Here is a 22,612-nt window from a genome sequence, read left to right as displayed (position 1 = left end):
ACTTTTAATGTAAATATGTCCTAAATACTGGATGGGACATGCCTATATTAAAAATTATTTTATCTGAGATTCAAATTTAACTGGATAACCTGTATTTTAATCAGGTAAGTCTAGTTTGTAGCAGAAAATTAAAGACCCATCGCACCTGCCCTCAAGGGCCTTATTTCCCCATCTGAAGGGGGCAGCTCACCCACCCTCCAGCTCTCAGACCCCACAGGGCTCAGCTGCTTCCTCTGTGAAAGGGAAGAGGCAGGACAGGCCTAAATAAATGGACACTTTACTGAGGCTCTACCACTGGGCGGACAAGACCCTGCCCATGGGGAGAATTCATGGGAGCAGAGGTAGACCCAGAACCTGGAGAGCTGGCACAGCTCTTACCTCACGTGACTTCACAACTGCCTAGCCTACTGGGGCAGTAGAGAATACACCCTTGGCCTGCACCGATGGAGCACTCACCACCTTGGGAAGGCCCAGCTAACTCCTGTCTCCCCACTAGACCATGCTCTCCATGAGGACAGACTGGGCTGTAGGGTATCTGCTGTGTCCCCAGTTCCCAGTGTGGCAGCTGTTGCCCAGGAGGGCCTTAGAGAATCTCAACAGAAAGGGGAAATCTGCGTCCTCTGAAGGCCATTCTAGGTCCGGTGTCCAAGGAGAGTCAACAGTATCAGGCTGTGACGGGGCCACTTCTGAAGACCTTTGTCCCGGCTCAGTGACCACGGCTGAGTGTTTACTAAGGTTGGGGAGGGGAACGTTCTGCACCTGAAGGCTGAGATTCTCTGCTGCCTGGCATCACCCCTGCACCCATCCCTATGCTCTGTCCTCAGGACCACTCCCTGGGCCTGGCACCCAGCACTGCCCAATGGTCAAGAGGCTCAGCGACAGGCAGAGAACTCCCAGGGCCAGGGTCATCATCAGCTGTGACCTTGGGCAAGTCCTGGATCTCCCCAAATCTGTTTTCTCAACTGTTCTATGCCCCCAATGGCCCAGGACCTTTGATCTCAGTTCTCCACTCATCTGGGAAGCTTCACAGAGCTCCAGGAAACAAGGCAAGGTGAATGCCCTTGGCAAGTCTGCATCCCCAGGGGCAGTTTTGCCAGGACATTTGGCTTTTAGTTTAAATAATCAGCTAAGGACTTAAAACTGGGAGTTTAAAAATACACACTATTCAAATCAGGTGCTGAGAAGGAATGAAAGTGCCGGATAATGTAAAGGGCAATGAAGCTGGGCCAAGTCCTACAGCTCCCCCACCCTTGTTGCCCACCCTCTGAGCAGGAGGCTCTGCTCCTGCCTCTACAACTTATCAGCTGAGTGACCTTGAGCAGGTGACACAATGTCTCTGTGTCTGTCTTGGTCTGTTGGGTGGGGGTGCTGCCAACAGTGCCCAATTCCCAGGTTGTTTTGAGTCCAGTGAGCTAACACATGCTGAGCACACAGGCACTGGTCAATACTAGTCATTAGGATTAGCCTGCAAATGGAGGAACACATCGTCTTTCTGCCCCTCTTCTGCAATGCTAAGGAACCTGGGAAGAGGCCATGACTGGTGGTAAGGGGGCAAATCAGGCCACGTTCCGGCCCAGTTAAAACTCCCCTGAAATGTGATCACCAACTGACTATTCCATGATATCAAGGAATTACTGTTAATATTTTTAAGTGTGATGATGGTATTGTGGTGGTACATTCTTTTTAAAGGACTTTTTGAGATATAAACTGAAATACACACAGAAGTAACAATATAAAGAGTAGGGAAAATAAGTACAATAGGACGGGGTGGAAGGAAACCTCCAATACTTTCCCAAGGAAAGGTAACCCAGCCTTCTCCCAGCATCCAGCACCTGTGCCCTGCTCATCTCTCCCGGACATCACCTCCATCTGCTCCACTCCATACTAACTGTGCACCAAGCTCCCAGCTTCATGGGCCTCAGGCCACTACCCTGGATGTTCCCTCTCTGTGGATCCCTCTTCCCCCAGCACTCCACCTGGGAGTACCTTATTTAGATCTTAGCTCAGAAGTCACTCCCTGTGGTGGCCTCCCTGACCACCCTCTATTACATCATCCCACATTGCATTCTTCTGGGCAGCTGGGGGGAGGAGGGGCGCGATGACTATCTTAGTTATGTGTTTCTGTACTTTATTTTCTGTTTACCTCCCCACCACAATATAAGCTGTTCTGACTGTGCAGTCCACTGCTATATACCAGAGTCTAAAACAAGACCTGGCAGAATTTGCCGATTGAATGAGTGAAAGGTACTGCTGTGTGGAGTCAGGAGGAGGAGAGGGCAAAATGAGACCTGGAGTAGAACTGCCAGTATCAGGCAGCAGGGTCTTAATGCAGGGCTGAGCGGCTGGGGCTGGACACAGCACTGAAAGCCTAGAAGGGACGCTGGCGTTAGAGAGAGGGCACACCAGGGCGGGAGCCGGCTCCAGCCCCTAAAACACAGCAGCACGTGGCACGGCCAGGGGCCCAGGCTGCGTGCAGGGGGAGGGGACACACTGTTCTGGGCACCGGCCCCGGCAGGCGACTGGACTCCGCCCCCTCCCCCGGCCCGGCCCAGCCTGCTGTTTATTCTCCCGGGGACACAGCGGCTGCAGGAACAACATGTAATTGATAACAAGCCCAGCGCCGGCCAAGGGCTTGCCATTGGGTCAGCGTGCAAATCACGGGGGTGGCGGGTGGGGGCCGCCCTTCAAAATAAGAGTCTCTGCTACCCCTGCCGCCAGCAAGCCCCAAAGTCGCCGAGCCCGGCGTCCTCGCACCTATAGGGAGGCTGAGGAGCCTCAGGAACCACCCGGTCCTTGGGGGGTGGTGATTTGAGGGGTTCAGGCGTTTGATGATTTTGTCACGCTCCAGGGATTGGGAGCGAGTAAACAGCTCCTCTGTGCCCCCTTCCCCCCCGCCCCCAGAGTGGGGAAGGGCTCCATAGAGAACACCACAGTGGGGAGGAATGAAGGTATCCGACAGCCAGGGAGGGTAGGGTGGCCTCTCCACTGTTGCCGCCGCTGCCACCCCTCCGTCATCATTCTGCCAATGTTCAGTCGAACGGGCCAGGAGACTCTGAGTGAGGAGTCGGAGTACGAGACGTGTGAACGGTACGGGTGTGCGCAAACGGGTGTGAGTTCATGTCCTGTGACTGTGCGTGTGCGGGGCGTGGTGCGCGGCAGCCAGAGTGGCTGTGCGGGAGTGTGTCCGCGACGTACTCGCGCGTGGAGCCAGCGTGGGTGCCCGCGCTCATGTGGGAACGTGACTAGGAAAGGAAGGCGTGGGGAGCCCGATCAGACCCTTCGGCAGAGCACTGGATTGCTGCCCGCTGTTCACCATGTCCTCGGCCTGTGCCCCCTCCCCCGGAGGCCGAGGCTGCTGACCGACAGTAACCCCTTCGCCACAGGTCCCTCTGTCCCCCGCCTCCCCGGCCTGGGCAGGCGGGTGCGTCCGCCTACCCGTTCGTCTGGCCAGGCCCCGCCGAGTGCCCGCCATATGGAAGGGCAGGCCTGCAAAGTGCACAGGGACACGCGGGGCCAGGAGCCGAGGAGGCGGCCCGGACCTGCGCCGAGAAAGTGCGGGTGGGCAACTGGGGGTTACTCTCCCAAGTGCTTGGCTGAACCCCTGCCCCGCTCTTCCGACATTTCCCTGGACACGCGCGCGGAGCCAAGAACAGCGGCGCGGGCGCCCGGCCACATGCCCAGAAGGCGGCCAGTGCCCCCCACCCCGAGTCCCGGCCAGCCCACTGGGCGCCCGGGGCCGCGTCCACGCGGTCGTGCGGCCTCGCCGCGCCTCTCCCACCTGAACTTGGCGCACGCCCGGCCCGCGGCCAGGCACCGGTGATCCTGAGGCCCAGCGGTCTGGGCGGGGGGCAGCGGCCTGGCTCCCGGTCCGGCGGTGGCCGCGGGCCGAGCCGCGGGTCCTGCGCTCGCTCACTCGCCCGCTGGCCGGCTGGTCACTGCGGCGGAGCTATAGCCGGCCGCGGCTCACTCTGCGCTCTCTCCGGGCGGCTCACGTGACGCCACGAGCGCTGCGAAGGCTCGCAGGAGGCTCGGCCTCGGGCGCGCGCCCCATTGGTCCGCGCCGCGCGTCACGCGCCCCGCCCCGCCCCCAGCTGCAAGGGGAGCTGCGCTGCCCGGGCGCTCCAGGTTCCTCAGCCACCCGCTCCGTGAGCTCGCCAGTCGTCTTCCGGATCCGGGCCCACAGCCACCTCCCAACTCCCCACCCATAGCCGTGGACTCGCGGCATCTGCAGGGGTCCGTGTCTAAAGCTCGGTCCCCACGTGAAAAGGTGAGACAGGCCTCGAGATATGAGTAAAGCCCTGAGATCGCCCCGAAGTGCGGTACACACACGGGGGCGTGGGGCAGCCCTGGCCAGGTCTGCCCACCAACCCTTCTCCACCTGCAGTCCGTACTGGCCGCTGTGTCTCCCGGTTGAGCGCCAGATAAAGTAGGAGATTTGCCTTGGGGAATGTATTGCTGGAGAAATACGGTACAGTCTTTCCACTGAGCAATCAGTTACCCATGGGAAAGTGGGCTCTCAGGGCTTTGCCACCTGGGCTGTCAAGGAGGTTTGAGGAGGTTTGCTGAACCCTGCCTCAAATCAATGACACCCCGACCCTGGGGCATTTCTCTGAAGATTAAGCAGTACTTTACAGTCCACAAAGGCCGTCACAGACTGCTGTAGTCTGCAGCAACCTCGGGTCGCCTTCGCATTCCACTCAGAGATAGGAAGAGCGAGGCTCAGAGTGACTTGCCCAAGAGAAACATATGAGCCTGCGGTGCCAGTCACCCTGCTCATGCCCTGTAACCCATACTGCTGCTGGATCCGCAGCCAGGCATTTTATAGATGAAGAAACAGATTCTGAGGGGCCACAGTGTCCTCCCCAGGTCACACAACTGGTAAGGAGAAAAGAAAGGGTAAGGAAGCGTGGACAACTTCCTGACAACCGAGACATGAGGGCAGAGAGCTCCTTCTATGGAACTTACATCCTTTCCCCCCCGGCCTGGAAAGTGGAGGCCTTTCTCCTGCTCTTCTCTGAGGAGACTGCTAGAGAGTGGAAACTCATAGCTAGAACTCTCTGGAATGCTGGGGATCTGGGCTCTTAAGTCCATGCCAGCTCTTGCCCCCTGGATCCTGGGGCCCTGCTTGTGCACCCAGTCAGTTGCAGGGATACAGCTCCTGGTAGCACCAGGAGCCAAGCCCAGGCTTGGCGGAAGGGTTTAGAAGAGATTCATGTCGAGGATGAGGGTGGTGATGAGGCACTCTACACTGTCTGAACCCTTATGGCAGCACTGGCAGAACAGGTGGAATTCACCCATTTTTATAGAAGAGACAGAGGTCTGAAGGGTTCAGTGACTCACTGTCTTGTCTCCGTGCAGATGGGAGCCCAGCACATCCATAGTACTTCTCCATCTGCCCTGCCTACCATCAGTCCTTCACTCCTCACACACTCCAGCCCAATGTTACCCATCCCGAGTGAAAACCACACCAAAATGTCAGAAGAAGCTTGGAAACAAAGATACATTCATAGCAGCTTTGGCACACAAGGAATCTTCGGCATATGGCTGGTCAGAAACTGAGGAACAGAGAAAGGTAAATACTGAATGATTTCACTTAAATGTAGAATTAAAAAAAAAAAAAAAGAACCAACAAACAAACTCATAGAAAAAGAGATCAGATTTGTGACTACCAGAAGCTAGAGGGGAGGGGAGGGGGGATTGGAAGAAGATGGTCAAAAGGTACAAACTTGCAGTTATAAGATATGTAAGTATCAGGGAAGTAACATACAACAGATGACTACAGCTAACACTGCTGTATGGTAGATGGAAAAGTTGTTAAATCCTAAGGGTTTTTATCACAAGGAAAATTTGTTTGCTTTTTTTGCTTTTTGTTGTATCTACATGAGATGATGGATGCTAACTAAACTTACTGCAGTAATCATTTCACAATATACATAAGTAAACCATTATATTGTATACCTTAACGTTATACAATGATGTATGTCAGTTATATCTCAATAAAACGGTGCAAAACCTGAAGAACAGCCAAGACGCTTCTGTTACAGCCTAAGTCAGATCATGTCTCTTCTTGACTCAGTATATTCCAGTGGCTCCCACCTGACCACAGCCTGCAATACCCTACAGGATCTGACACCCCATTACTTCTCTGACCTTACCCTCTACTCCTCTCCCCCTTGCTCACATCATTCCAGCCACACTGGCCACGTTGTAGTTCCTCAAACACACCAGGCAAAATCCCACCTCAAGGCCATTGGACTCATCCCTGCTCCTTGTATAATCTCTTCCCCCCACAAATTACATGGCTCTATGACCTCCTTCAGAGTTTTATTTAAATGTTACTGTTAAAATTTATGACAGAGACCTTAACCTGGACAGAAATCAGGAGGGGCTGTGGGAGAAGCTATCACACGTATGTCATCCTCAGAGCCCCATGGGAAGAACTCTTATGTTTATAACAGCTCTATGATTGTAAATCCCTCCCCTTAACTTCCTCTTCCCCTCTATAAAGTACTACCTCCATCTTTTTAAAAGCAGTTTGTTAATTTGGCTCATGACGTCTGCATGTACCTGATTGCAATCCTTTCCTTTTCCTAAATAAATCCTTTGGTGACAGAATATCTAGTCGACTTTTGTTTCATGGTTGACATTTTGAGGTCCCATTTGGGATTCCAAAGAAGTAACCCCAACAGCTTTAAGGCAGGTGAGCAACCAGGAGCTTGTACCCCACAGAGTCACTTGGGCTCACTGCTCCCTAGCTTGGGGGCTTAGGCTGCGTCTTCTGGAACCCAGATTCTGATTTTGCATTCGGAAGCTTCCCAGGCTTTATTCAGGAACTGTTTAGAGGATTCGTTGTTGTTTTTTGTTGTTGTTGTTGTTGTTGTTGATAAAGGGCCTCGCTTGTTTGTTTGTTCATTTGTGAGCTCGGTTGACACTTTGACCTGACTACCCGGAGACACCAGGCTGCTTCACTGAGCTGCACTAGCTTTCTGATAGATTCCATTTGGAACTGGGTTTTTTTCCACAGAAACTGAGGCTAGGTTTTGGTGTGATTCTGTCTGGAACCAGACTGCTCCATTGGAGGCTGTGTCTCATCAGCTTTTGACTTGTCTCTCTTGAGATCAGGCTGTTCTACTAGAACTGGCTTTTTAACTTTGGCCTGATCCCTCTGTGACCAGGCTGTTCTAGAGTGAGACTGGCTGGTATCTAAACTGCAGGTTGCTTGAGATATTTAGGCTGTTTTGAGCACTTACTCTAGAGAAAAGTTTCTAAAAAATGGGATCTCAGTTATCTAAATATTTCAAGACTGTCCATCCTCCAGGGACTGCAGTTGAAATTATGTTTAAAAGGCATGGCTACTCTTCATGGGCATGTTGAACTAAATTGACAGATCTGAGCAAAAGTAATTCAGAGTATCGATGGCTACCATGGGGAATCTTTGAGATTCCTAAACTTACTTTTCTTAAAATCTAATTGGACAATATTAGCACTAAAACTGCCAAAGGTGGAAGGAATGCCTGTATCAAGTGGTATTTTGAGGCTTCCAAATGGTACCAAGAATCTGAAGTTGCCTCTTTTCAAAATAAAGTTTTAGAATTGACTGAGGCTACTGAACTTTTAAAGAGAGAAAAGATGGCCTCTGAAGCCTCATGATCTCCACCTCCAGTGCTGTCTTGCCTTTCCCCCTCAACTCCTTTGTTTCAAGCTCTACCTCCAAAGCCATCTGGCTTTTCACTATCTGGCTTCCTTGCCTTACCTCTGGCGCCATCTTCCTCTGAACTTACTCTTATTCCCTTCTCCTCTGAATATATCAGTACCTGTCCTTTAAAGTTAAGCCCTCTGAGGATCCCAGTAGACTTCAGCTTTCATATGTTCCCTCAACAAAAGTTGAATTACAAGCCATAAAGAATTCCCTAAGGTAACTGAGAATCCTCACACATTTGCTGAGGAGTTTGTTATAGTTATTCAGACCCATCAGTCTGGGCTTTCTGATGTACAGCAGGAATTGCCCAATGGGAACATCACAGGAAGGATTTAGAAAAACAAACCTCTAATTTTTGGAAAGAAGCTAGAGGACTCTCTCGAGAACTTCACCAAGCAACTACAGTAGCTTTACCAAAGCCTGTTGATTGGAGAATTCACACTTGCTCACAAAAGTCTGACAAACATTATATTATAAGACAGGTCTTTCCTGACACAATAAACTGCATAGAAGAAAACATAGGTACTAAACTTATGGACCTTGGGTTCAAAGAGCATTTTATGAATACGACTCCAAAGGCAATGGAAGAAAAAGCTAAAATAAATGAATGAGACTATATGAAACTTAAAAGCTTCTGCACAGCAAAAGAAACCATTGACAAAATAAGGAGGCCACCAACTGAATGGGAGAAGATTTTTGCAAACAGTACCTCCGATAAGGGGCTAATATCCAAAATATACAAATAACTCATGCAACTCAACAACAAAAAAACAAACAACCCAATTGAAAAATGGGCAGAGGACTTGAAGAGACATTTCTCCAAAGAGGACATACAAATGGCAAATAGACATATGAAAAAACGCTCTACATCACTAATCATTAGAGAAATGCAAATAAAAACCACAATGAGATATCACCTCACCCCAGTCAGGATGGCTATCATCAACAAGACAAATAGTAGCAAGTGTTGGAAAGGCTGTGGAGAAAAAGGAACCCTCATACACTGTTGGTGGGAATGCAGACTGGTGCAGCCGTTATGGAAGGCAGTGTGGAGGTTCCTCAAAAAATTACGAATAGAATTGCCATATGACCCAGCAATCCCTCTCCTGGGTATCTACCCAAAAAATCTGAAAACATTTATACATAAAGACAGTGTGCTGCAATGTTCATTGCAGCTTTGTTTACGGTGGCCAAGACATGGAAACAACCAAAATGTCCTTCGATAGATGAATGGATAAAGAAGTTGTGGTATATATACACAATGGAATACTATTTGGCGGTAAGAAAAGATGATATAGGAACATTTGTGACAACATGGATGGATCTTGAGAGTATAATGCTAAGTGAAATAAGACAGAAAAAGCAGAGAACCATATGATTTCACTGATATGTGGTATATAAACCAAAAACAACAAAAGAACAAGACAAACAAATGAGAAACAAAACCTCATAGACACAGACAATAGTTTAGTGGTTACCAGAGGGTAAGGGGGGGGGGGGAGATGAGGGTAAGGGGAATCAAATATATGGTGATGGAAGGAGAACTGACTCTGGGTGGTGAACACACAATGGGATTTATAGATGATGTAATACAGAATTGGACACCTGAAGTCTATGTAATTTTACTAACAATTGTCACTCCAATAAATTAAAAGAAAAAAAGACAGGTCTTATATAATATATATATATATATATATATATATATATATATATATATATATATATATAAAATACATAATGTATATGTTATATATGTATGTTTTACTAAAGAATGACAGTGCTGACCCAATATTATGGGAAGAACAGGATGATACAGCTTTTAAAGTCTTAAAGGATAGTTTAAAAATCCACCTGTTTGGGGGTATCTCAATTATCAGATTCATTCTCTCTCTCTCTCTCTCTCTCTCTCTCTCTCTCTCTCTCTCTATCTATACACACATATATGTATATATATTTATATATATATATATACATACACACATATATATGTATATATATTTATATATGTATGTATATATATATGAAAAGTAAGGGAATGCCACGGAGTACTCACTCAAAAACTTGGGGACCACCATAGGCCCTTGGAATATTACAGTCAGCAACTGGAGCATGTGGCACAGAGATACCTTCCTTGTCTTAGAGCCATTACTGCCATTGTCCTTTGGTTAAGGCCACAGAGAAAATTTTTGTGGGATCCCCTTTAACCATCTTTGTACCCCATGCAGTAGAAATTCTCCCGTCTCATTACACCCAGGATTTCAGTTAGTTGCCTGATTTTCTATGAAGTCCTTTTGTTAACTGCTCTGCACATCACTCTTTCATGTTGTGATAACCTTAATCTAGCTACTCTTCTCTCTGATACCAACAAAGACTCTCATGACTGATTGACACTGACAGATCACCTCCTGACCCCTTATAGTGAACTAGAGGAGACTCCTTTGGGTTAAGTTGATGACAAGTGGTTCATATTTTCAAAATAAAAATGGAAAGCACTGTGCTGGTTATGCTGTTGTAACCCCTTTTGAAGTCATAGAGGCAGCATCTTTACCTTTGGCTAATTTAGCCCAGCAGGCTGAATTATGCTCTCACCCAGGCTTGTATTTTAGCCAAGGGCAAAACTGCCAACACTTATAATGACAGTAGATATGCGTTTGAAGTGGTTCATGACTTTCAAATGTTATGGAAACAACATGGCTTCCTTACTTCCAGTGGAAATAAAATTTAAAATGGCCAATATGTACAGGAATTATTGGATGCCATACTTTTACCTGCTGCTTTAGCTATTATTTAGACCCCAGGGTATTCTAAACTTGACTCTCTGGAAGCTAAGGGAAATCACTTTGCTAACACTTCTGCAAGGAATGCTGCCCTTAAAAGAACCAGCAGCAGGTCAAACCTCTGTCATGGTCCAAAGGGATAGTTCCTTAACAGATAACTTAGAAAAACTGCCCAGAGAACCCAGTGTTTTGTCTTCAGGAAAAGAAAAACAAGACTAGAAATCCAACAATTGTTGGTTTGATAAAAAGAGAAAGCTCTGGTTCAGATCCAATAACAACCTAGTCCTACCTGAGATTCTAAAGTGTCTGCTCTATCTACTGTACATGCATTAAACCATTGGCCCACTAACAAAATGATCACATTCATGAATCAAAATTGCTGGGGGAATATTAATAAGGCCATGAAAAGTGCCTATCTCACTTGTCCCACTTGTCCAAAGTACAACCCAGGGAAGCCTGTTCACACTGTTCATGGATATTTTAAATTGTCTAATGCACCATTTGAGGTTTGACAAATAGAGTTCACATAGTTTCCCCCATCTCATGGATATAAATATGTTTTAATCGTGATCCGTATGTTTTCTCACTAGACTGAAGCTTTCCCTTGTAGACAGGGTACTGCCTTCTCTGTGGCTAGAGTCCTGTTAGAGAAGATCATCCCTCCCTGGGGAACCCCTCTCAAACTCCATAGTGATGGAAGAACCCATTTTACTGGTCAGGTGCTTTAACAAGTCTGTGTTGTTTGGCCAGTTTTACATTTTCATTGCACTTATGACCCTCAATTTTCAGGTATAGTTGAATGTACTAATTGCATTATTAAGATTCAGTTAGCAAAATTTGTAGAGACCCTCCAAATACTTTGCCAAAAGCATAGCTGTTGATCCATTTAAATCTCAGATCCACCCCTTTTGGGTGAAAGAAACACCAAAAAACAAACAAACAAAGCCTTTCTGGAATAGCCCCTATCAGGTACTGTTGACTAATTCCTGTGCTGCTAAACTCCAGGAGTAGACTCTTGGATACATGCATCACATTTAAAGAAGGCACCAAACCGTCATTGGAACTGAACACAGTCTAGTGACATGAAATCAAACCTGGCAAAAATTGAAGCAGGGGAGGATGTTACAAAAATGGCGGCTTGAGGTGAGCCTCTTGAAATCTCCTCTGGAATTTACAATAAATTGAACAACTGTAACGCCAGGAAGGACTCCCTGCACAGCAGACAGGCAAGACTAAGAGGCGCACTATGGAAATCAACTAAAGGTGGGCAAATTGTGCGAGTGGGGGTGAGGGAGAGGGAAATGAGAGGCGTGTAAAAGGGGCCCTGCGGGTGTAGGGTGCAGACCTAGCTAGTGCTCCGAGCTCGCTGCACTCCAGAACTACCGCACCTGTGGAAGAGGGAAGAACTCAGACTGCTAGGGCTCCACTTATGGCCCACACGGCTGAGGGGACAGCATATAACACAGCTAAACCCAACGCTCACGACAGAGACCTCAGAGCAAAGACTGAGGGAAAGGGTTGAAAAGAGTGGTTTCAGCTCTCACTGCCATGCAGAGAATGGAAGCCTTAGGCACTGAGACCAGCCGCCCCTTTCCTACCCTCCCAGAGCTCGCCCTGCCCCCACCTGCCCAGTGCTAGAAGAAGAACAGTAGCAATGTCAGATCAAAAGAACAGAATATTTGCAGTTCTGAGAACTGTGGTCTGCAGACATGGACTTGAAGCCCAACTAGTCCTGGCAAAGAGGAGGGAGCCGTGGAAGCAGGGTTGGCTGTGGTGGTGGTTGCCGCCATTGCTCTGAGCCACCTCTCACAACTCACCCCACCCCCGACTATCTAGGCAGATCCCTGCAGGAGTAAACAGAGCTGCTGAAACACAGGGGCACTGAATCTAGTGCAGAAAGAGCTTTGGAACTTCAGAAGCTCTCCACAACCCAAACGGTGGCGGCGCCCTATGACCCAGGCAAACTGTTCACAGAGGAGAAGCCTGCCTTCCAGGGAATACCCCCATTGTGTGAGAAGCCTGAATAGTACAGAGAAAATATATCACTACAGTGTGAGAGAGAATAAAAGGCTGCAGTTGGAAAGAAAATAAAACATTCTACAAATACCTACTGGAAAACACAAAAAAACCTCTATCAAACTGTTGCAGAACCCACTCCTGTAGATGTCTACAAAGAGAAATAATAAATCATTAATTGCCATGAATAACCAAGGCAACAAGACAGCTCAGAAAGAAAGTGAAAAGACTCCAGAAAATGAACTTAAAGACACAGAAATATGTGACTTAAATGACAGAGAATTCAAGATTGCAGTTCTGAAAAAACTCAACGAGATGCAAGAAAACACAGAAAGGCAATTTAATGAACTCAGAAACATAATCAAAGAACAACATGAGCATTTTACCAAAGAGAATGAAATTTTAAAAAATAACCAAATAGAATTTCTGGAGATTAAAAACTCAGTAAAAGAAATTAAGAATGAATAGCCAGCTTAAGTAGTAGAGTTGACCAGATGGAGGAAAGAATCAGTGACATCAAAGATAGAAATCTGGCAATGACACAGATGGAAGACGTGGGAGACTTGAGACTTAAAAGAAATGAAAGAACTCTACAAGAACTTTCTGACTCCATCAGAAAGAACAATATAAGAATAATGGGGAAATGGCGGCGTGAGGTGAGCCTCTGTAAAACTCCCCTGGAATTTACAATGAATCAAAAAACAAAAACTCCACAAAGGACTCCCTGCACAGCAGACAGGCAAGACGAAGAGGCCCACTACTGACTGAAATCACCTACAGGTGGGAGATTCGCGCGAGTGGGGGGAGGAGGAAACGGAGAAGTGCGCGGAGACAGAGCCGTGCGAGCGCAGGACGCAGACCTAGCTCAGTGCTCCGAGCTCACTGCTTCCCGAAACTACCACAGCTGCGAGTGAGGGAAGAACTCGGACTGCTAGGGCTCCGCTTGTGGCCCACAGGGCTGAGGGGACAGCATATACCACGGCTGAACCCTACGCTCACGGCAGAGACCTCGGAGAAAAGACTGAGGGAAAAAGGCTGAAAACGGTGGTTTAAGGCCTCACTGCCGAGCAGAGAACGGAGCCTTAGGCACTGAGACTAGCCGCCCCCTCCCACCCCTCCCAGAGCTCGCCCCGCCCCCACCTGCCCGGTGCTAGAAGCGAAACAGTAGGAGTGTCAGATCAAAACAACAGAATATATGCTGTTTTGAGAACTGTGGGCCGCAGACACAAATTCACAGCCCAACTAGTTCCGGCAAAGGGGAGGGAGCCGTGGAAGCAGGACCGGCTGTGGTGGTGGTGGCCGCCATTGCTCTGGGCCACCTCTCACAACTTACCCCGCCCCTGACCCCACCTATCTGGGTGGATCCCTGCAGGAGTAAACAGAACTGCTGAAACAAACGGGCTCTGAATCAGGAGCTGGAAGAGCTTTGGAACATCAAAAGCTCTCCGCATACCCACCGGGACACTGCGCCCTGTGACCTAGACGAACTATTAACAGAGGACAAGCCCGTCTCCCAGGGAATCCCCCCATTGTGTGAGAAGCAGGAATAGTGCAGAGAAAACAGCACTACCGTGTGGGAGAAGAAAAATAAATTGCAGTTGGAGAAATAATAAGACATTCTACCAACAAGTACTGGAAAACAAAAGAAAGACCTCTTCCTATCAACCTGTTGCAGAAGTCACTCCTGTAGATGTCTAGGAAGAGAAATAGTAAACCAGTAATCGCCATGAATAACCAAGGCAACAAGATAGCTCAGAAAGAAAGTGAAAAGTCTCCAGAGAAGGCACTTAAAAATACAGAAATATGTGACTTAAGTGACAGAGAATTCAAGATTGCAGTTCTGAAAAAACTCAACGAGATACAAGAAAACACAGATAGGCAGTTAAATGAACTCAGAAACTCAATCAAAGAACAGCATGAGCATTTTACGAAAGATATTGAAATTTTAAAAAAGAACCAAAGAGAATTTCTGGAGATTAAGAACTCAATACAAGAAATTAAGAATGAAATAGCCAATTTAGGTAGTAGAGTTGACCAGATGGAGGAAAGAATCAGTGACATCGAAGATAGAAACCTGGAAATGACACAGATAGAAGAAGAAAGAGACTTGAGACTTAAAAGAAATGAAAGAACTCTACAAGAACTTTCAGACTCCATCAGAAAGAGCAATATAAGAATAATGGGCATACCAGAAGGAGAAAAAAGAGAGAAGGGAACAGAGAATATATTCAAACAAATTGTCGATGAGAACTTCCCAAATTTGTGGACAGAACTGTACCCTCGAATCCAAGAAGCAAATAGAACACCTAGTTACCTCAATCCCAACAGGCCTTCTCCAAGGCACATTGTATTGAAGCTGTCTAAAATCAACGACAAAGAAAGAATCCTCAAGGCAGCCAGGGAAAAGAAGACGGTAACTTACAAAGGAAAGCCCATGAGATTATCATCCGATTTTTCAGCAGAAACTCTACAAGCCAGGAGGGAGTGGAACCAAATATTCAAACTATTGAAAGAGAGAAATCATGAGCCAAGAATAATATATCCAGCAAAGATATCCTTTAGATATGAAGGAGGAATAAAGACCTTTCCAGACATACAGAAGCTGAGGGAATTTTCTAATACACGACCTGCACTACAAGAAATACTAAAGGAGGCTATTCGACCACCATCAACAGGGACAATTTGTGGCAACCACAATTCAAAAAGGGGGAGAGTAAAGGCCTGAACCGGAATATGGGAATGGAGAAAGTAAGCGTGCTGAAGAAAATGGAATACTCTAAATATCAAACTTTCTTTTACATAAACTTAAGGGTAACCACTGAAAATAAATCCAGAATTGAAATATATACTGAAATAAAAGAAGAAACAGAGGGAAACATCATAGAATACCACCACACAGAAATAATAGACAACAACAAAAAGGCAAAGAAACCATGGAGACACAGCCTTACCAGAAAACTAAAGATAGAATGACAGGACATCCTCACATATCAATAATCACCCTAAATGTAAATGGACTGAACTCACCAATAAAAAGGCACAGAGTAGCAGATTGGATCAAAAAACTAAACCCAACCATATGCTGTCTCCAGGAGACACATCTCAGCTACAAGGACAAGCATAGACTCAAAGTGAAAGGGTGGAAATTGACACTCCAAGCAAATGGTACCCAGAGAAAATCAGGTATAGCCATAATGATATCAGATGAAACAGACTTCAAGGTGAAAAAGATAACAAGAGATAAAGATGGACATTTCATAATGGTGAAGGGGACTGTACAACAAGAAGACATAACAGTCATCAATATTTATGCCCCCAATCAGGGAGCACCGAAATACACCAAGCAACTACTAACAGAACTAAAGGGAGAAATTGACCAAAACACAATTATACTAGGGGACTTAAATACATCATTGACAGCTATGGATAGATCATCCGAACAGAAAATAAATAACGAAATAGTAGCCCTAAATGACACATTAGATGAAATGGACATAATTGACATTTACAGAGCACTTCATCCTAAAACATCAGACTATACATTCTTTTCTAGTGTACACGGAACATTCTCAAGGATAGACCATATATTGGGACATAAAATCAGTCTCAACAAATTTAAGAAGATTGAAATCATACCATGCATATTCTCTGATCACAAGGCTTTGAAATTGGATATCAACTGTAAAAACAAAGCTGGAAAAAACACAAATACATGGAGATTAAACAACATACTTTTAAAGAAAGACTGGGTCAAAGAAGAAATTAGAGGAGAGATCAAAAGATACATAGAAACAAATGACAATGAAAATACATCCTACCAAAATTTTTGGGATGCAGCGAAAGCAGTTTTAAGAGGGAAATTTATCTCATTACAGGCTTATCTCAAGAAACAAGAAAACTCCCAAATAAATAACCTCATGTTACACCTTAAAGAACTAGAAAAAGAAGAACAAGGAAAACCCAAGGTCAGCAGAAGAAAGGAAATAACAAAAATTAGAGCAGAAATGATATAGAGAACAAAAAGACAATAGAAAAAATTAATGTGACAAAGAGCTGGTTCTTTGAGAAGATTAACAAAATTGACAAACCCTTGGCTAGACTTACTAAGATAAAAAGAGAGAAGACACTGATTAACAAAATCAGAAACGTAAAAGGGGAAGTTATCACGGACACCACAGAAATACAAAGGATCATCCAAGAATACTATGAAGGACTATATGCCACCAAATTCAACAACCTAGAAGAAATGGACAAGTTCTTAGAAACATATAGCCTTCCAAGGCTGAACCATGAAGATCTGGAAAATCTAAACAGACCGATCACCAGTAACGAAATTGAATCAGTCATCCAAAACCTTCCCAAAAGCAAAAGTCCGGGACCAGATGGCTTCACTAGTGAATTCTACCAAACCTTCAAAGAGGATCTAATACCAATTCTGCACAAACTCTTCCAAAAAATTGAACAAGAGGCAGTACTCCCTAACTCATTTTATGAGGCCAACATTACCCTGATACCAAAACCTGGTAAGGACAACACAAAAAAAGAAAACTACAGACCAATATCTCTAATGAATACCGATGCAAAAATCCTAAATAAAATTCTAGCAAATGGAATACAACAATGCATTAAAAAGGTTATTCATCACGACCAAGTGGGGTTCATCCCCGGGGCACAAGGATGGTTCAACATACGAAAATCCATCAATGTGATACATCACATAAACAAAATAAAGGACAAAAATCATATGATTATATCAATTGATGCAGAAAAAGCATTTGACAAGATACAACATCCATTTATGATTAAAACACTTAATAAAATGGGTATAGAAGGAAAATACCTTAACATAATAAAGGCCATATATGACAAGCCCTCTGCTAATCTCATAATTAATGGAGAAAAACTGAAGCCCTTTGCTCTACGTTCAGGAACACGACAGGGATGTCCCCTATCACCTCTGCTTTTCAACATAGTGTTGGAAGTCCTTGCCAGAGCAATCAGGAAAGAGAAAGAAATAAAAGGCATCCAAATTGGGAATGAAGAAGTTAAATTATCACTCTTTGCAGATGACATGATGCTATATATAGAAAACCCTAAAGACTCCACCAAAAAGCTATTAGAAACAATCAACGAATACAGTAAAGTTGCTGGCTACAAAATCAATGTACAAAAGTCCATTGCCTTCCTATATACTAACAATGAAATCTCAGAAAAAGAAATACAAAAAACAATTCCTTTTGCAATTGCAGCAAAAAGAATAAAATACCTAGGAATAAACTTAACCAAGGATGTGAAAGACCTATATGCTGAAAACTATAAGACATTTTTGAAAGAAATTGAAGAAGACACAAAGAAATGGAAAGACATTCCGTGCTCATGGATTGGAAGAATCAACATAGTTAAAATGGCCATATTACCCAAAGCAATATACAGATTCAATGCAATCCCCATCAAAATCCCAATGGCATATTTTAAAGAAATAGAACAAAAAATCATCAGATTTGTTTGGAACCACAAAAGACCCCGAATAGCCAAAGCAATCTTAAGAAAAAAGAACAATAATGGAGGTATCACACTTCCTGACTTTGGCTTGTACTACAGGGCTACTACAATAATCAAAACAGCATGGTATTGGCAGAAAAACAGACACATAGACCAATGGAATAGAATCGAAAACCCAGAAATAAAACCACATAAATATGGACAGATAATTTTTGACAAAGAAGCAAAAAACATACAAGGGAGAAATGACAGCCTCTTCAATAAATGGTGCTGAGACAATTGGATAGCCACGTGCAAAAGAATGAAACTGGACTGCTATCTGTCACCATGTACCAAAATTAACTCAAAATGGATCAAAGACTTAAGCATAAGGCCTGACACAATAAACTGCATAGAAGAAAACATAGGTACTAAACTTCTGGACCTTGGGTTCAAAGAGCATTTTATGAATTTGTCTCCAAAGCCAAGGGAAGTAAAAGCTAAAGTAAACAAATGGGACTATATCAAACTTAAAAGCTTCTGCACAGCAAAAGAAAGCAGCGACAAAATAAAGAGACAATCAACTGAATAGGAAAAAATTTTTTTTTTATTGGGGTGACAATTGTTAGTAAAATTACATAGATTTCAGGTGTACAATTCTGTATTACATCATCTATAAATCCCATTGTGTGTTCACCACCCAGAGTCAGTTCTCCTTCCATCACCATATATTCGAACCCCTTACCCTCATCTCCCACCCCCCACCCCCCGCCCCCCTTACCCTCTGGCAACCACTAAACTATTGTCTGTGTCTATGAGTTTCTGTTTCTCATTTGTTTGTCTTGTTCTTTTGTTGTTTTTGGTTTATATACCACATATCAGTGAAATCACATGGTTCTCTGCTTTTTCTGTCTGACTTGTTTCGCTCAGCATTACTCTCTCAAGATCCATCCATGTTGTCACAAATGTTCCTATATCATCTTTTCTTACCGCCGAATAGTATTCCATTGTGTATATATACCACAACTTCTTTATCCATTCATCTATCGAAGGACATTTTGATTGTTTCCATGTCTTGGCCACTGTAAACAAAGCTGCAATGAACATTGGAGCACACGTGTCTTTATCTCTAAATGTTTTCAGATTTTTCGGGTAGATACCCAGGAGAGGGATTGCTGGGTCATATGGCAATTCTATTCGTAATTCTTTGAGGAACCTCCACACTGCCTTCCATAACGGCTGCACCAGTCTGCATTCCCACCAACAGTGTATGAGGGTTCCTTTTTCTCCACAGCCTCTCCAACATTTGTTACTATTTGTCATTTTGGTGATAGCCATTCTGACTGGGGTGAGGTGATATCTCATTGTGGTCTTGATTTGCATTTCTCTGATGATTAGTGATGTAGAGCATTTTTTCATAAGTCTATTTGCGATTTGTATGTCCTCTTTGGAGAAATGTCTCTTCAAGTCCTCTGCCCATTTTTCAATTGGGTTGTTTGTTTTTTTGTTGTTGAGTTGCATGAGTTCCTTGTATATTCTGGATACTAGTCCCTTATCGGAGGCACTGTTTGCAAAAATCTTCTCCTATTCAGTTGGTGGCCTCTTTATTTTGTCGATGGTTTCTTTTGCTGTGCAGAAGCTTTTAAGTTTCATATAGTCCCATTCGTTTATTTTAGCTTTTACTTCCATTGCCTTTGGAGTCAAGTTCATAAAGTGCTCTTTGAACCCAAGGTCCATAAGTTTAGTACCTATGTTTTCTTCTATGCAGTTTATTGTGTCAGGTCTTATGCTTAAGTCTTTGATCCATTTTGAATTAACTTTGGTACATGGTGACAAATAGCAGTCCAGTTTCATTCTTTTGCATGTGGCTATCCAATTCTCCCAGCACCATTTATTGAAGAGGCTGTCTTTGCTCCATTGTATGTTTTACTTCTTTGTCAAAAATTATCTGTCCATATTTATGTGGTTTTATTTCTGGGTTCTCAATTCTATTCCATTGGTCTATGTGTCTGTTTTTCTGCCAATACCATGCTGTTTTGATTATTGTAGCCCTGTAGTACAAGCCAAAGTCAGGAAGTGTGATACCTCCATTATTGTTCTTTTTTCTTAAGATTGCTTTGGCTATTCGGGGTCTTTTGTGGTTCCAAACAAATCTGATGATTTTTTGTTCTATTTCTTTAAAATATGCCATTGGGATTTTGATGGGGATTGCATTGAATCTGTATATTGCTTTGGGTAATATGGCCATTTTAACTATGTTGATTCTTCCAATCCATGAGCACGGAATGTCTTTCCATTTCTTTGTGTCTTCTTCAATTTCTTTCAAAAATGTCTTATAGTTTTCAGCATATAGGTCTTTCACATCCTTGGTTAAGTTTATTCCTAGGTATTTTATTCTTTTTGCTGCAATTGCAAAAGGAATTGTTTTTTGTATTTCTTTTTCTGAGATTTCATTGTTAGTATATAGGAAGGCAATGGACTTTTGTACATTGATTTTGTAGCCAGCAACTTTACTGTATTCGTTGATTGTTTCTAATAGCTTTTTGGTGGAGTCTTTAGGGTTTTCTATATATAGCATCATGTCATCTGCAAAGAGTGATAATTTAACTTCTTCATTCCCAATTTGGATGCCTTTTATTTCTTTCTCTTTCCTGATTGCTCTGGCAAGGACTTCCAACACTATGTTGAAAAGCAGAGGTGATAGGGGACATCCCTGTCGTGTTCCTGAACGTAGAGCAAAGGGCTTCAGTTTTTCTCCATTAATTATGAGATTAGCAGAGGGCTTGTCATATATGGCCTTTATTATGTTAAGGTATTTTCCTTCTATACCCATTTTATTAAGTGTTTTAATCATAAATGGATGTTGTATCTTGTCAAATGCTTTTTCTGCATCAATTGATATAATCATATGATTTTTGTCCTTTATTTTGTTTATGTGATGTATCACATTGATGGATTTTCGTATGTTGAACCATCCTTGTGTCCCCGGGATGAACCCCACTTGGTCGTGATGAATAATCTTTTTAATGCATTGTTGTACTCGATTTGCTAGAATTTTATTTAGGATTTTTGCATTGGTATTCATCAGAGATATTGGTCTGTAGTTTTCTTTTTTTGTGCTGTCCTTACCAGGTTTTGGTATCAGGGTAATGTTGGCCTCATAAAATGAGTTAGGGAGTACTGTCTCTTGTTCAATTTTTTGGAAGAGTTTGTGCAGAATTGGTATTAGATCCTCTTTGAAGGTTTGGTAGAATTCACTAGTGAAGCCATCTGGTCCCGGACTTTTGCTTTTGGGAAGGTTTTGGATGACTGATTCAATTTCGTTACTGGTGATCGGTCTGTTTAGATTTTCCAGTTCTTCATGGTTCAGCCTTGGAAGGCTATATGTTTCTAAGAACTTGTCCATTTCTTCTAGGTTGTTGAATTTGGTGGCATATAGTCCTTCATAGTATTCTTGGATGATCCTTTGTATTTCTGTGGTGTCCGTGATAACTTCCCCTTTTACGTTTCTGATTTTGTTAATCAGTGTCTTCTCTCTTTTTATCTTAGTAAGTCTAGCCAAGGGTTTGTCAATTTTGTTAATCTTCTCAAAGAACCAGCTCTTTGTCACATTAATTTTTTCTATTGTCTTTTTGTTCTCTGTTTCATTTAGTTCTGCTCTAATTTTTATTATTTCCTTTCTTCTGCTGACCTTGGGTTTTACTTGTTCTTCTTTTTCTAGTTCTTTAAGGTGTAACATGAGGTTATTTATTTGGGAGTTTTCTTGTTTCTTGAGATAGGCCTGTAATGAGATAAATTTCCCTCTTAAAACTGCTTTCGCTGCATCCCAAAAATTTTGGTAGGATGTATTTTCATTGTCATTTGTTGAGAAGATTTTTTGGAACAGTGCCTCTGATAAAGGTCTAATATCCAAAATATACAAGGAACTCAACAACAAAAAAACAAACAACCCAATTTAAAAATGGGCAGAGGACCTGAAGAGACATTTCTCCAAAGAGGACAAAGAAATGGCAAATAGACATATGAAAAAATGCTCAACATCACTAATCATCAGAGAAATGCAAATAAAAGCCACAATGAGATATCACGTCACCCCAGTTAGAATGGCTATCATCAACAAGACAAATAGTAACAAGTGTTGGAGAGGCTGTGAAGAAAAAGGAACCCTCATACACTGTTGGTGGGAATGCAGATTGGTGCAGCCACTATGGAAGGCAGTGTGGAGGTTCCTCAAAGAATTACGAATAGAATTGCCATATGACCCAGCAATCCTTTTCCTGGGTATCTACCCAAAAAATCTGAAAACATTTATCCATAAAGACATGTGTGCTTCAGTGTTCATTACAGCTTTATTTATAGTGGCCAAGACATGGAAACAACCAAAATGTCCTTCGAAACACAATGGAATACTATTCAGCAGTAAGAAAAGATGAAATAGTACCATTTGTGATAACATGGATGGATCTTGAGATTATAATGCTAAGCCAAATAAGTCAGATAGAAAAAGTAGAGAACTGTATGATTTCACTGATGTGTGGTATTAAAACTGAAAACAGCAAAAGAACAAGACAAACAAATGAAGAAACAAAAACTCATAGACACAGACAATAGTTTAGTTGTTACCAGAGGGTCGGGGGGA

The 22,612-nt window shown here is 43.7% G+C and overlaps 2 protein-coding genes across 10 annotated transcripts in view; one reads left to right on the top strand and one right to left on the bottom strand.

The window, feature by feature from the left end:
- The window catches only part of KLF15 (KLF transcription factor 15), a 64,652-nt gene extending 60,733 nt beyond the window's left edge, over window positions 1-3,919 (bottom strand). For all 6 annotated transcript variants that reach the window (XR_012498811.2, XR_016021122.1, XR_012498810.2 and 3 more), the window contains exon 1: window positions 3,779-3,919. The gene's annotated coding sequence lies outside the window, so the exon portion shown is untranslated. The remainder of the gene's footprint in view (window positions 1-3,778) is intronic.
- The window catches only part of LOC109439156 (uncharacterized), a 32,507-nt gene continuing 12,628 nt past the window's right edge, over window positions 2,734-22,612 (top strand). For 3 of the 4 annotated variants that reach the window (XM_088797886.1, XM_088797885.1, XM_088797887.1), the window contains exons 1-2: window positions 2,734-4,267; window positions 5,359-5,572. In XM_088797886.1, coding sequence (XP_088654012.1) covers window positions 3,026-3,820 — 795 coding nt within the window. In that variant the 5' untranslated portion in view covers window positions 2,734-3,025 and the 3' untranslated portion in view covers window positions 3,821-4,267; window positions 5,359-5,572. Of the gene's footprint in view, window positions 4,268-5,358; window positions 5,626-22,612 lie in introns of those variants that run through there. The other variant, XM_088797884.1, reaches the window with a different exon arrangement.

This window comes from Rhinolophus sinicus, chromosome 4, assembly GCF_057876585.1.
Source record: "Rhinolophus sinicus isolate RSI-liver-muscle chromosome 4, RSI-T2T, whole genome shotgun sequence".
NCBI classification, from domain to species: domain Eukaryota; kingdom Metazoa; phylum Chordata; class Mammalia; order Chiroptera; family Rhinolophidae; genus Rhinolophus; species Rhinolophus sinicus.
The sequence above is the reverse complement of the archived record's forward strand: the minus strand, read 5'-3'. Positions and strand labels throughout refer to the sequence as shown.